At 46.3% G+C, this 11,573-nt stretch overlaps 1 protein-coding gene across 1 annotated transcript in view; it reads left to right on the forward strand.

The window, feature by feature from the left end:
* GRHL1 (grainyhead-like 1 (Drosophila)) overlaps positions 1-11,573 on the forward strand; it is a gene marked incomplete at its 5' end in the record, with an annotated part of 47,495 nt that overhangs the window by 9,638 nt on the left and 26,284 nt on the right. The window contains one exon of the mRNA XM_010852110.1: positions 905-999. Within this exon, the coding sequence (XP_010850412.1) occupies positions 905-999 (95 nt within the window). The remainder of the gene's footprint in view (positions 1-904; positions 1,000-11,573) is intronic.

Raw genomic sequence — 11,573 nt, forward strand, 5'->3', positions numbered from 1 at the left:
AGTTATTTTTGGCAGTGATCAGCTTCCTGCCGAACACATTTGAATTTTTCTGCCAGCCACTGCTCCGTTCCAAACTCTGTCCTTGGCCTCCTGGAATCGGTGCTCTTAACGTTACTTCCTTCATGAGGACATGTGCCCCGTGCAGAGGCTTCCATGTGACACTGGGGCCCAGAGCTGCGGAGCCCGGCTCACGGAAGAGCGTCTTGCTTTCCAGCCTACAGATGTGTTTTGAGGGATGATGTCTTCTTTAAGTCATTCTGAATTTTTTGGAGATAATTGTAAGGTGGAAGAAAAGAATCAACAAGTAAAAGAAAATACTGCTGTTGTGCAGTAACACAACTAGTCTTCCTGTTGCATGCTGAACTGCATTGCAAGTCTCTTCTGTCTGTAAATACACCCAAAGGTTCATCATCACTCGCATGCAGCAGCAGACCCATGCACGCCGTATTTTGTCAAGTAGCTTAGTGAAAACCCTGTTCTTGACGTGAGTGTGACCTTCATGTGAAAGCACTGTCTAGGTCACAGAACAGCTCTTAATCTTTGAGTTACTTCTTTTCTTTGCCTTTGGTAGTATTCATGTTCTCTTTCAGAAGTATAAAAAGAATCGAGTTCCAGTCTTGATTCTCTGGACTAGTTCTGTGGCCTTGGGACAGATATTTAAACTTTTTAGACCTAAATGTCCTAATTTTGACATAACAGGATAAAATTAAATACATCTAAGTTTACCTCTGTGAAAAAGATTCTGTTATTCTTTTTCTACCTTCTTTGAACTTCTTTCAACCCAAAAAATATTAATTTAAATTATCCAGCAATGATTATATGAAAAGCTGAACCTTACAGTGAACTCTATAATCTCACGTTGGAAACTGGAAATCATAACTTCTGTCTCTCATCCCTCACCCAGCTGACTACAAAGAAAGCTTCAACACCATCAGCAACATTGAGGAGATCGCTTATAATGCCATTTCTTTCACTTGGGACATTAACGATGAAGCAAAGGTAGGTGACCAGCTCTTGGAGGAGCGGGAGGGGCTTAGTGATTTGACAGCTGTTTGTTTTTTTTTTGGCGCAGTTTTTGTTGTTTTCACTCTTTCACTTCGGAGGAGGGAGAACAGGCAGGGCTAGGAAGGCAGGTCACAGCTGTGGTCCTGAGGGGCTCGGAGCAGGACAGCCCCCCTCCTTGGCCTGTCCCTGCATCCTGTTCCTTAGCCAGCTGGGTCTCACTTTCTCCCTTTTCATTCGTGCACATTTTCTGGAAGCACAGCATCTTCCCAAATGTCCCTCTCCCCTTTTCTGTTCTTTCTTCCTCCCCAAAATACAGTCTTGGTGGACACTCTGTGTCCCGGGTAGCAGGGCCCTGATGGGGCCAGCAGCCACCATCCAGCCTCAGTTTGGACTCCTCAGTCTGGGCATTGCTTTCTCCTTTGTGAAGTGGAGTTAATCCATTTCTGCTCCCTCCTCCAGGCATGTTCTAAGGGTTGTCGGAACAGGACCTTGAAGCTGGGGGACCTACAGGTTGTCATCAGAAGGTTCCGTCTCATGTTGATACCTTGCGAAGGCAACTGTTACTTAACGGTTCTTCTTTCTTGGGCTTTGACAAGTGAAGAACTGCCTCTAATTCAGATGGTCATTTGGAAGTTTTAGTACCTTTTAAGAAAAACTAAGTATATTTTAAAGTCATTCCTGCCCTTCCCACAGCCTTCTTTTCTTTTAGTATAAAATACTAGTACTCATTGGAAAAGACCCTGACATTGGGAAAGATTGAAGGCAGGAGGAGAAGGGGACGACAGAGGATGAGATGGTTGGATGGCATCACAAACTCGATGGATGTGAGTTTGAGCAAGCTTTGGGAGATGGTGATGGACAGGGAACCCTAATGTGCTGCAGTCCATGGGGTTGCAAAGTGTTGGATGCAACTGAGCAACTGAACTGAACAGCGTTCCACTATTTCTCTTCGTTGCATTAAAGTTTGGGAGCTCAGGTAACACAGTAGAAACATATGAATATGGGGCAGTTGTTAAAGTAAGATTGATCTTAATATTTGTGGCAGTAGTAGGAATACTTTTCTCTATCAAGGTCCATGTTTGAAGTTATCCTCACCTTCCTGTCCTTTCTCAACTTCTCTTTTATTTATTCAACAAGAATTTTAGCAGTTGCGGAGTAAGACACTATATTAAGTGCTAAATATCGTAGAGTTTAATTTTTCCTGCCTGATTGCTTGTAAAAAATTCTCTGACTGGATTCTTGAGAACAGTTTTAAGTTTGTACTATAATTGCTTTCCTTTCTTATTGTCTAAAGCAAAAGTGCATCTTTAAGAGTGCAAGGTATAGTCAGTGGAGTCCCCCAGTCTGTTAGGAAGCTTAAGTTCTTGTAGTTGCCCCAAGGTTTTCCTGCTGACCACCTCCAGCCTATGCAAAAGTCTGCAGGCTGCTTATCCCAGAGTTTGGAACAAACACCGCAGAGAAGCTACTAGAAGGAAAAGTGAACTTTCCACTTTGTATAGTTGTTGTTGCAGTTATTCTGAAGTGAAATGCCTTAAATAGGGCTCGCTGTGCAAGCAGCCTGTAAGAAGAGTGGGCCCTGTGTCCCTGCCCACCTGCCCCTGGGCGCTTCTGTCCTTGAACCAGGCAAGTCTGTCCTGATCACCATGAGGGGCTGTGGGGAAATTGTGGAGGAGCTGATCAAGCACCCCTAAGTCCTGAACTCACTTTTCTGACTTATCTGTGATCTCGGGTTGGTCCCTTGATTCACCGGCTCAGTTTCCCCCCTGTTCCCCTTGGAGAATGAAAACCTCACGGTGGCCAGCTCTGTTGGGGTGTCATCAGGACTCAACAGGCGCTTGTCGGGTGCGTGGAGACCGTGATGGAAAGGCCCTGCGTGTGGGCAGGGCGGCTTGTTTGTTCCATGTGTCACTCTTCAGGGTGGGAGTAATGAAAGCCCAGCTGACGGGCGGGGATCATGGCTGGTTTCATTCTGAAGGCCTTCAGCATGTTTGCATTAAAGAGAAATAGTGTCGGAGGCGTGTCCCTAAGTAGTCTTAATAGCGTTGTTAATTGATGTAGGTAAATTCAGTTTCATTTCCCCTTCCAGACCCCCACGCGGACTTGATTTTTTTTCAGCCTTTGCCAGCTCCTGGATGGTGCTGGTGTCGTTTCTTAATGAGGCTGCTGCCTTTTGAAGCGGTATCGGGCATCAGTTTCAAGCGTTTGTTGGAATGGAGTCCGTAGATGTTTTGCTTCCCCTGGCCAAGTTGATGTTTTCTGTCTTTACACTTACAGTAATGGATGCCCCAGGGTAACTAGTGTGAACAGATGGACACGCAGAATCCTGTACAGGTGGCTTTTTTTGAATTTCAGTTTCTGAAATCATCCCACTTTCTTGTCTGATTTAGGATGCGTTTGTTGATTCTTAATTCCAGTTCATTCTCCGCCACAAACATAGGGTTTCTTAGAGACATGTGGCATTCCTTTCTTCCCCAACTTAAAAAAAATAAAAGATACCTAACATATATCCTTTTTGCCACACCAGGAGAAGTAAGACCAGAGTTCTAGCCCAGGGTCAACACGAGCGTCTTCTCTGTAGATTGCACTGCTCTTCAGGGGTGATTGTTTTTCGGACTCATCCGGTTTAATCTTGAGCACCTTGACTTAGGTTCTAGTTTGGGGAAAGCCCTGTCTAAGTTAGACTCATCTTCTCCAGTTCCTGTCTATACTCCATTTACCAGCATAAGCATGTACTTGCTATTACCATGGAAATGCAAAGAAATTATGAAACTTACATTTAAAAAAAAGTTTATTAGACTTCAAAGCATCAGGGGAAAAGGAAGTTGCTTGGAAAAGCAGAAATGTCTTAGAAACAAGCCCCCGTGGCAGCCCTGGGCTCTCCCATGTCTAGACCCAGTTCGTTCATTTTTCTGTACTCCACACAAAATTAGGTCTGTTTGGGTAGCCATGCATCTTCTCAAGAGTCAGGAGTACCCAGACAAATTAAAGTTCGTCTGGCATTCACACTTCATTGGGAAATGACTTCATCAGATTTCTTCCTTCCTGATTTATGACTGAGATCATATGCTTGAGGTGATTCTGGTAGGGAGAAGCGGTTCCCTGCAAAACATTAAAACAGGGTGCTCTGGTGGAGTTTAGAATTTGTCAGGTAGGAGGACTCTGGTCCCTGGAGGATTAGGAGATTGTTGCGGGGGTCAGGGGGAGACGTAAAGGAAGGTGGGAGGAAGATAAACACAGACTTGGGCTCTGTAAAGATTTCATCCAAAGCCAGCTGTGCCCCTTGCCCCCAGTTGCAAGAATTCGTAACTTTATCCTCCAAATATCCAGCTACCTGCTGTGCCCATGGCCCAGTGCTCTGTCCTGGCTGAAAACACTGGTGTTGTAGTTCAGGTGTATTGTGGGTTAAATAGGCTTTTGTGGCCTGAGATCCTAAATATAGCATCATGTTTCTAAGGAAATGAAACTTCACCAATGAACTTTGGAGACACAGATAACTTATTGGCTGGGGTTGTCTGTTCTGCACCAGTTTCCGTGTTTCCAGTCAAGTGAGTCGTTCTGGATAGCCTTCACGTCCTGGAACAAGGTTCAATTTTTTGCTTGGACTATAGATCTAAGAGTTTACAAGAGCATTGAGATTTGGATAGTGATATGAAGTAAGGGCCTCTCAAAGCCTGAAGATCTAAAATAAATAGAGGAAAAAAGAAGTTAGGGGGAGAGAATTAACTTGTCTGAACGTCAGTTTTAGGCCCGGCACCATGCTGAGGGGCTTTCCCTGTGTTGGCACCTAGCGGGCAGTACCACCTGCCCAGTACTCAGGAAAAGGCGCTCAGTCCTCCAGGTGGGAAGACGTTTGCTGCTTGTCATCCAGGTGAGATCACCCAAGGAGGCAGGCATCTCCACCTTGAAATGGACAGAAAGTGATCCTGCCAGGGGGAGACATCTAGAAGTGTCAGCCCTAATTACTAATAGCAAGGCATTGTGGGTTCACTAATGCAGATTGCCTTGGCAAGAAGAGCACTTTTGCTACAAGGGAACAGTTTATACTGATTGTTGGATGAGTGGTGTCTGCCTCCAGAGGAGTGGAAATTATAAACCGAAAATGCCCCGTATGGAATCAAGTGACACTGGACAGCCAGTTCTGAGGGAGCCTGGCATCCAGCGGAGCCCCGCTCGCAGGACGGGGTTGTGCTCGTGGGACAGGACATACTTGGTTATAGTTAACTGGACGGTGTAGGAGGTGGGAAGGAAAGCAGGGGCCGCTGCAAACAGAGCTCAGGGTCGCTTTGATCGTCTGTACATGCTCTGAGCTCCTGAGTATGGAGCATACCTTTTAAAGATGTGATGAAACTCCAGGGAGGTGGAATATGTCACATGTTTTTTTCTAGAGGTGACTTCTAAATCCTTACTGCCAGGTGGGTTGGGTGCTGCTGCCAATCAAACAATTTCGTCTTCTAAACACTAACAGTGAAGAGTTTGCCGTCAGACATGCGCTCAGCTCCTAATGGAGTGAGCACCGTCAGAGGAGGAGTAGGTGTGGAGTCTGGATTCTGCCTTCGTGGCTTAAAACCACCTGAAGACTCGGAAGAGTCCATCCTGTGGGCCGTGCTTCCTGGTGTCTTCATCGGACCCGCAGGAGGAGGCACTCGGGGTCAGGTGGGAGGAAGGCTCTTGCGGTGGATGGAGCTGCGCCTTCCTCTCCTCGTGGCAGGATCTCATCTCTGGGAGGGGGTGGTCAGAGCCCGTTTCAACACGCCATTTGTCTCTTCCTGGTTCAGTTCCCTTGCCTGGTTCACCTTCAGGGCAGGGCCAGGGCCCACAGAGAAGAGACAGGACCAGATCAGAGCATCCTGTCCCTCGTGGGAGAGAGAGCGCTGTGTGCTTTGAATTCTAACGTGCCAGCTCTCAGGAGAAACGCCAAGGCCTTCTGCCGGGTTGTCCTTCTGAGCCAAATGTGTTCTGTGTCACTGAGAGGCTCATGTTACAAAGTAAAGAGGATTGGAGTAGAACACAGAGCCCACCAGGAGCACTGAGAGCCTGGGTTGGGCTGGAGCATGGCGGTCTTTCCCTTTGTTCCCTGTCTCAGCAGAGGGCTACATCATTCCTGCCGCAGGATGACAGAGGGGTGGACCCGTGCTGGTGACTTGAACTTAAGGCTTTCTGTGTGTGCTTGTGAGATGCAGGTTTATGAGTATAATAACAGTTTGTTGTTTCATCTAAGCATAATATTTGGAATTCATCATGAGAATAGTCTTTAGTTTGTTTGGACTGAGCCTTCTGCTTGCATTTAGAGGGATTCCATCCTGGTGAAGCACCCAGCAAGCGCTCCAGTAAAAGAAGGTGTTGCCACCCTGGTTGCATTAAGCATGGGGCAGGTTTGGTTTGTTTCTCAACTTTAAATTTCCAGTGTGAATGGGAGGGAGGCGGGAGAGGTGAGTCAGACATCTTACTTGCGATTGCAATTAAGTGTAGGCGTGAAATTTCAAACAAAAGTGTATCTTCCCTGGCCTAAATACTGGAGGAAGCCAGGAAGCATTGTTACTTTTAAAATGAACGTACGAGACTTTCAGAGTCCAGCCAAACGCGGGCTGGACTCTTCAAGCGTCCTGTCCTTAGACCCTAGAGAACTCAAGGGAACCCGGGAGCTTCTGAGCTGACCCTCTTTCCACTCCATGCAGTTGAAAAGTATGTGTTTATTAAAGTGAAAGGTAAAAAATGTTGGTGCCAGAAAGTCACTCTCCTCTACAGGGAATGAATAGTCTTTGAGCTGTGGTTTGATCAGAACTGAAAGTGATGAGAAATTTTTCTGGAATGGAAATGTGTGGGGTATGCCTTTCATTAGCTGATACGGGATGAATTCTTGACTTTGCAGTTGGAAAGCTGACTCTGAAGAGACCGCCCTGGATCTGACTACGAGGGAGGTTTCTGTTTTTAGAGCGAGGGTTGTTGTGCTTGGGCTGGAAACATTTCACGTGTTACCCTAGTGTCTGGGCAGGAGGTCGGCCCCGTGGTGAGACTGAATGCGCCAATTCCCGGTGGGCCTCCCGAACCTGCAGGTCGCAAAAGCGCACGTTCATCGCTGCACACGCCTGCGGGCGAGGCCAGGCCGTGATGGTTTTGGTTGGACGAGGGAGACACTTGGCAGCTGAAGAAAGCCTCGGTTTGGTAGTGAAGCCTGCATCTTGTGAAACGGGTTTGAGGCACTATGTCAGCCACTATGAAAAGTGCTGTCACTTGAACTTGTTTTTCAGTCTCTCTGGAGCAGGGCGGGTCAGAGTTTCCCCCTCCCTCCGCCCTGCCGCGGTCTAGTGAGCTCGTCTCTCAAGCTTTATTCTCTGACGCTTTGTCACCTTAACCCGCCTGCTCCTGGGTCCTTCCTGGAAATTCCATCTTGAGTGGTTTTCTGAGTCTGTCATTTCAGCCAGAGAGGGTTGACTCTGCCCGGACGTTATTAGTCATAACTGAATTTACCTGAAATAGAGATCTGGGGACAGTGTAGGACTTGGGAGTTAAGATTTTCTTTCTTTTTTTTTTTTTTAAACAAGGCAGGTCTTCTTCATGTGAGACTCCAAATCTGGTAGTAAAAATAAGTGGACTCTATATTAATTACCCAGTTAGGCACTTTTTCTTTCGCTTTTTTTAAAAAAAAGTTCCAGTGTCTAATTTGAAATTTTGACTGGAAGTCAGTTTGCTGGCCAAGCCTGCCCTTGTGACCATCTGCTCCCGGTCCTATACTCTGTACTAGAGATGCTGGTGTGTCCGTGTTTGCCTTGCTTCACACCTGCATCCAGATCTTCGAATTTCAAACAACCATTCTGTTTATTTGGGACAACAGGAGCCAAGCCTCTGTATCTGCCAAGTGTCCTTAGGTTCACCATGCCCTGCTTGTAGGACGTGACAGAGGGAAGACGGTGCCTCCAGGAAGTTTTTCTCTCTCCTTCTCTTTCTTTGTCTTTGGGACTTCTCCCGGCTCTCTGCAATCTATTGCAGAGACCAAAGCTGACGTGTGGGCGGCGTGGGAAGGCAGCGCTGTGGCCGCAGTTGGGGCGATGACTAGAGCCTTATGTTGTCTTTGGGGAGGCGCCCCACGTTGCTGGCAGAAGATTGCAAGTCAGTGCTTTGCTCTCTCCACACCCCTCCCCTTGCCACCCAGCCTTCCTGTTCTTTCTCTCCTCTCCTGATGGCCGTCTGATCGTCTAAGAAAGAACACACTCACACACTGGTCGCATGTTTGAAGGCTCTTGTTTCATGCCGATGTTAATTCTGTAGTGGGACTTTTTACTCCCCGCATGTCATCAGAAGAGTGGGGAGGTGTGACTTTCCTGGGATTAGCCGATGAATCAGTGGTGGAGCTGGACTCTGCGTCTCCGCCTCTGACTCAGCCTCTGATACCTTCTGGGGTGTAATTAATTAATTAGGCCTGTGCATCGGGAGTAAGCAGGGGAGAAGCTAGGCTCCTGCAGAACTAAGATAATCAGAGTTTGTTTGGTTTGGGTCTCCCCCCACCACAGTTGTGGGAGAGGGAATGTTGAAGATTAAGTGTCTGCTGTAGAATACTCAATAGATGTTCCTGTCTGATTAGACTTGGACCTTGATTCCTTCCTTTAAACTGTTTCTTACTCCATTGGTTTCAACTGGCGTAACTTCCCTATACACATATTGGAAAAATGGGGAATTTGTTATCTTGAAGTAGTGGTATTAGATTTGGGGTAAGAATAAACCTGTGCTGTTGATCTCACATTGTAATTTAATTTGTCAGGAGGTTTCTAACTAAGAAAAGCGACTTAGAGATATTTTCAAGTGATTTTTTTTTTGGACTGATATGGAAATGAGTTAAATGAAAGCTTGTTCTAGGATTCCTACTTTCAACTTAACAGACCAGTTACATCCCAGGAATGAGATTATGAATATGATCTCTTTGACTAAGTTGAATTTAATACTAGAATGAGTTGAATTTAATACTAGAATGAGTTAAAGCAGTAATGACTCCCAGAGGCAGCTGGGACAATACCCACGAGGGCTGCCACTGCCTAACGGGGCCGAGGCATAACTAAGTCTCTGAGTACAGGAAATCACCTAGAAATTGGGCGTAGAAGCCCTGTTTGATTTGGAATATAGGAACCCTTGATTTCATGCCTCCTGATCAAAGAAGAACCTTCTGCTCGCAGCCCCTTGAGGGTCACTCTTTCCCCTGTTTCCTGCTGCAATACACAGTTTTTCCATTGGGAACTTCTTCGGGCTTTCTGTGTTCATTGTGTTGCTGTGATTTCAAGAGCACAGATGTGTGCAGAAGGCGTGGGTCCTGGCTCTGGCTTTGTCATCTGTGTCCCGTGTGCCTGACTCTTCAGAGCCTGAGCCACAACTGGACTCTGTGTCTCTCTCGCGTTAAGGTGCTGAGTAGCCAGCTTCTGAGCCAGGTGATGCTCACGTTCAAGGTAGACGTTTCTGGGGAGTGCAACAAGGAGAAGTGCATTCTTGGGATATAAAACATTTTATGGTTATCAGCTTTCTGAAGCATCTTCCATAGTTAAATCAGCCCATTTTTCTTTTTTTCTTTTCCTTCTTCTATTAGATCGCTTTTCTTTTCTTGTGTTTATTTACCAGGCAGTTAGAACTCCATCGAACTGTCTGAATGTGCACTTAATTCACAGTGACCCACATGGAATTCTGATCAGGCATGCTCTCAGCCGTGCAGGCTGATGCTTTTCCAAAATTCTTGTCGTGTACAGTCTTATTTCAAAGATGAAAGCACCATTCTCCCTTGACAAATTGTTTCTGTCATTATCGATCCCTTTAACTCATTTCTAATAGCCTTCCAGGAAATTCTATGCAAGGCAGTTAATCTGTTGCTACTGTGTGGACGGTATGTTCCATTCATTCAGCACATTATTCATTGTGCTTTTCTTTCTAGGATCACTCTGAGGGAGTGAAAAGCAGTACAAGCAGAAAGCCTGTCCTCAAAAGAGGGGACACTTTCTATGTGATGTACAGGTCATAAGTGAGGTTTAAAGAGTGCTCCCAGGGTTTCCAGGTTAAGGGGGTCCCTTCAGCTAAGGGAGGCGAAGGCTTTATAGAAGAGACGGCACCGGCTCTGTGCTTTGAGAGATGGTGGCTGCGGAGTGTTTTTGCAAAGGCCGTCTGATGGGACCTTTCTTCTCCCTTATTCCTGCCCCCAGAGTAGCTCCTGTGAATCTCAGAGGCACCTGCAGCAGCTCAGTCTGCAGAGGTACTCTGGTGTATTGTAGCATGGGAAACAGCACCAGGACTTAGCTGCTACGATGCTCGAATCTTGTAAGAAAGTCGTAGACATTACCACACTGTCAGTATGACATGAAGCTACATGTGAAGGGATAACATGCCTAATTATCACATCCCACTGTTAGGTACCTGCAGTTTCTGTGAAGGAAAGATGTCACTGTACATAATACTTTAAAGTGTAAAAGTAAATCAGTACAGTAGACAGTCACCTCATGGCTTACTCTGTGGGTTTACCTCTGCCCTAGAACTTTCCATATCTGTCCCTTTCTCTGTGTCAGTGAGCCTCGAAACTCCATAATCTTTTTCCAGATTGAGGGGTATATGTAGTCAGTTGTTCATTTTACAGTTATCTATATCTGGTGTGTATGGTAAACTGCTTGATGTCCTGGATTCTAAAGATGACCTCAGTGTTCACATGTGCTTGGAAAAAAGATGTGAAGTGAATAACCTGTGAACTTGGGCAGCAAGTTACCTAACCTCGAAAAAGTCTCATCTGTGCACTGGGGGCAGAAGAGAGCCAGTTTCAGATATTGTTTTGAGGGCCAAAGAGTCAGGTACATTGTCAGAGTACAGCAAATGTAACTCACATATCATAGCAGCATGTAGTTTTGTTTGGCTGGACTTTAGGAATCTGGGGGTCATCCATTCAGTGAATGTTTTTTTTTCTTATTGGCCAGGCACTGCCAGGGTGCTTTGGGAGTGTAAAGCTGAGTGGAACATGGCCCAGTTCTCTGGAAATTCAGAATTTAGTGAAGGTTTCTACTCTAGTATGTGCAGTCATAGAAGTAAACACAAAAGAGTAGAAGTTACCTTAGAATAGGAAGATGAGAGAAGGTTTCCTTAGGCGATGCTTGTGATAGCATATTCAAAAGCAGAGACAATACTTTACCAACAAAGGTCCGTCTGGTCAAGGCTATGGTTTTTCCTGTGGTCATGTATGGATGTGAGAGTTGGACTGTGAAGAAGGCTGAGCGCCGAAGAATTGATGCTTTTGAACTGTGGTGTTGGAGAAGACTCTTGAGAGTCCCTTGGACTGCAAGGAGATCCAACCAGTCCATTCTGAAGGAGATCAGCCCTGGGCTTTCTTTGGAAGGAATGATGCCAAAGCTGAAACTCCAGTACTTTGGCCACCTCATGCCAAGAGTTGACTCATTGGAAAAGACTCTGATGCTGGGAGGGATTGGGGGCAGGAGGAGAAGGGGACGACAGAGGATGAGATGGCTGGATGGCATCACTGACTCGATGGACATGAGTCTGAGTGAACTCCGGGAGTTGGTGATGGACAGGGAGGCCTGGCGTGCTGTGATTCATGG

The sequence above is a fragment of the Bison bison genome, unplaced genomic scaffold (assembly GCF_000754665.1).
Source record: "Bison bison bison isolate TAMUID 2011002044 unplaced genomic scaffold, Bison_UMD1.0 scf7180017864307, whole genome shotgun sequence".
NCBI lineage: Eukaryota > Metazoa > Chordata > Mammalia > Artiodactyla > Bovidae > Bison > Bison bison.